The sequence below is a fragment of the Mus caroli genome, unplaced genomic scaffold (genome assembly GCF_978045245.1).
Source record: "Mus caroli unplaced genomic scaffold, Mus_caroli_1 scaffold_1, whole genome shotgun sequence".
NCBI classification, from domain to species: Eukaryota; Metazoa; Chordata; class Mammalia; order Rodentia; family Muridae; genus Mus; species Mus caroli.
The window spans coordinates 169,178,792-169,180,838 of NW_028227256.1; the positions used below are offsets into that span (position 1 = coordinate 169,178,792).

Sequence of the window (2,047 nt, forward strand, 5' to 3'; positions counted from 1 at the left end):
AAAGGAGGAGTTACAATGACTCTTCTCTTTCCTTTAATGTGACCAGTTATTTTGACTCAATCATGGACTGGTCTAGAAATAAATCCAATATTGGAGATTCCTATTATGAAGATAGCTAAAAAAAAAAAAATCTTTTTTTTTTCCTGGTTTTTTGAGACAGGATTTCTCTGTATAGCCCTGGCTGTCCTGGAACTCACTTTGTAGACCAGGCTGGCCTCAAACTCAGAAATACCCCTGCCTCTGCCTCCCAAGTGCTAGGATTAAAGGCATGCACCATCATGCCCAACTCAGCTAAAAATCAGCCAGCAGAGTTAACTTGGAGCATAGCCTCCACTATTTACATGAGAAGTAAGTTTTTCTGTTGATCCATAAGTGTTTCACAGATAGCTATAAGAGCAAGCCAACCTCTGTCTCTGCCACTGTTCATTGAGTCCTGTTTTTACCCTCCAAACATCCTCAGCACGTGCATCCAATCAGCCCAAGCCAGTGGAAGCAGCATGAAACTGCAATATGCCACCAAAAATTTTTTTTTTGTTTTTTTTTGGGGGGGGGAAACACTTTTAATCTTCACTGTGTGAGGAATTACAAGAACAATAAATTAAGCCATATATTGAACCAAAATTTCCTTTATACAAAGTATTAAAATACAATTGTATTTCTAAATGAAATCATAGGCATACAGTTGTAGTCATTAAGTACACTAAGCCAAATGCTATACATTAAAGAGAAACGTCAATGAGGCAAATGTATGAATGAAGACACTTCTGAACTCCCCCATTTCATCGAGCATCAAAAACCACCAATCTTTTAGTCCTTTTCTTGTACATTATTCTGTATCCACATTCTCTGCATCTGATTGGATCCCTGGACTTTATCTCATTTTCAGTGTGACACTCTCCACAAATATATATCATTGGCTGCTGCTTTGGTGGTTGAACATCTTTCTGAGCGTCCATTGTTAGTGCCTCCACAGCTGGAAGAAGCGTCCCTCCACCAAAAGTTTTTTGGTGCATTTCTCTCTATGGAGTCCAGACAAATGCAGCTCAACTATGCAATGTAGGTCAGACCAATACATGTGTGTCATTAGCAAATCATCTTTCATCACATGTCCTTTCACATGCGTGCTTTAGCAGAACATCGTCTCCCCTGTGTCTGCTTCAGTGAAACATTTCTTCATGAGTCTGCCTTAGCCTTTCACACCTGTGTCCACTTTAATGAAAAGTTTACGTTTGTCCCAGTAAAACACCATCCAGGGCTGGTGAGATGGCTCAGTGAGTAAGAGCACTTCCGTGAGTAAGACTGCTCTTCCAAAGGTCCTGAGTTCAAATCCCAGCAACCACATGGTGGCTCACAACCATCCATAACAAGATCTGATGCCCTCTTCTGGAGTGTCTGAAGTCAGCTACAATGTACTTACATATAATAAATAAATTAAAAAACAATAACAACAACAAAAAAACACCAACACCATCCAACCGACTTCCAAAGAACCCTTAAGTTTCCACTTGATTATTCCTGTCTATTCTCTGATTCTTGTCCTCAGCGCTCAGCCTCTGTTGGCTTTTAAAAAATACTCTCCTGTTACCAGAATTCCAAGAGGCAACTGACACTCAAGGGCATAGGGTTCTTAAAAGGGCCAGGCACATAAAATAAATCACACTGCAAAGTAGTAAAATCCAGCTATATCTGTCTTCCTCTCTCCCTGCATCCAGTAAGATTGAGAAGAATTTTGTACAAAGAATTTTGTGCTCAATACAGGAAGAACGAGGTCAAAGGGACTTGAATCTGTGGAAGATTATAAAACCTCTCAGAATAACAAAGCATTACCCATCTCTGATTTATTATTTTGTGATTCCCCAACAGTATACTAGGTCTTTTTGTTGTTTGTCTGAGACAGGTTTCCTTATTATGTAGTATACTGGCTATCCTGGATACTACTGTAGAGACCAGGCTGCTGTGTGATGTGCTTCAACTCCTGCCTCTGCCTCCCAAATGCTGTGATTAATGTTGTATGTCACCATACCCAGATAACTTTATGGAATATGAC

The 2,047-nt window shown here is 40.0% G+C and overlaps 1 protein-coding gene across 1 annotated transcript; it reads right to left on the reverse strand.

Moving 5' to 3' along the window:
- Positions 1-608: 608 nt before the first annotated feature.
- LOC110302703 (DNA-directed RNA polymerases I, II, and III subunit RPABC4) lies at positions 609-984 on the reverse strand. The gene has a single exon (XM_021173477.3). It carries the CDS (start codon positions 954-956, stop codon positions 780-782), a length of 177 nt encoding a protein of 58 aa, XP_021029136.1. The 5' UTR covers positions 957-984; the 3' UTR covers positions 609-779.
- Between the last annotated feature and the right edge of the window lie 1,063 nt (positions 985-2,047).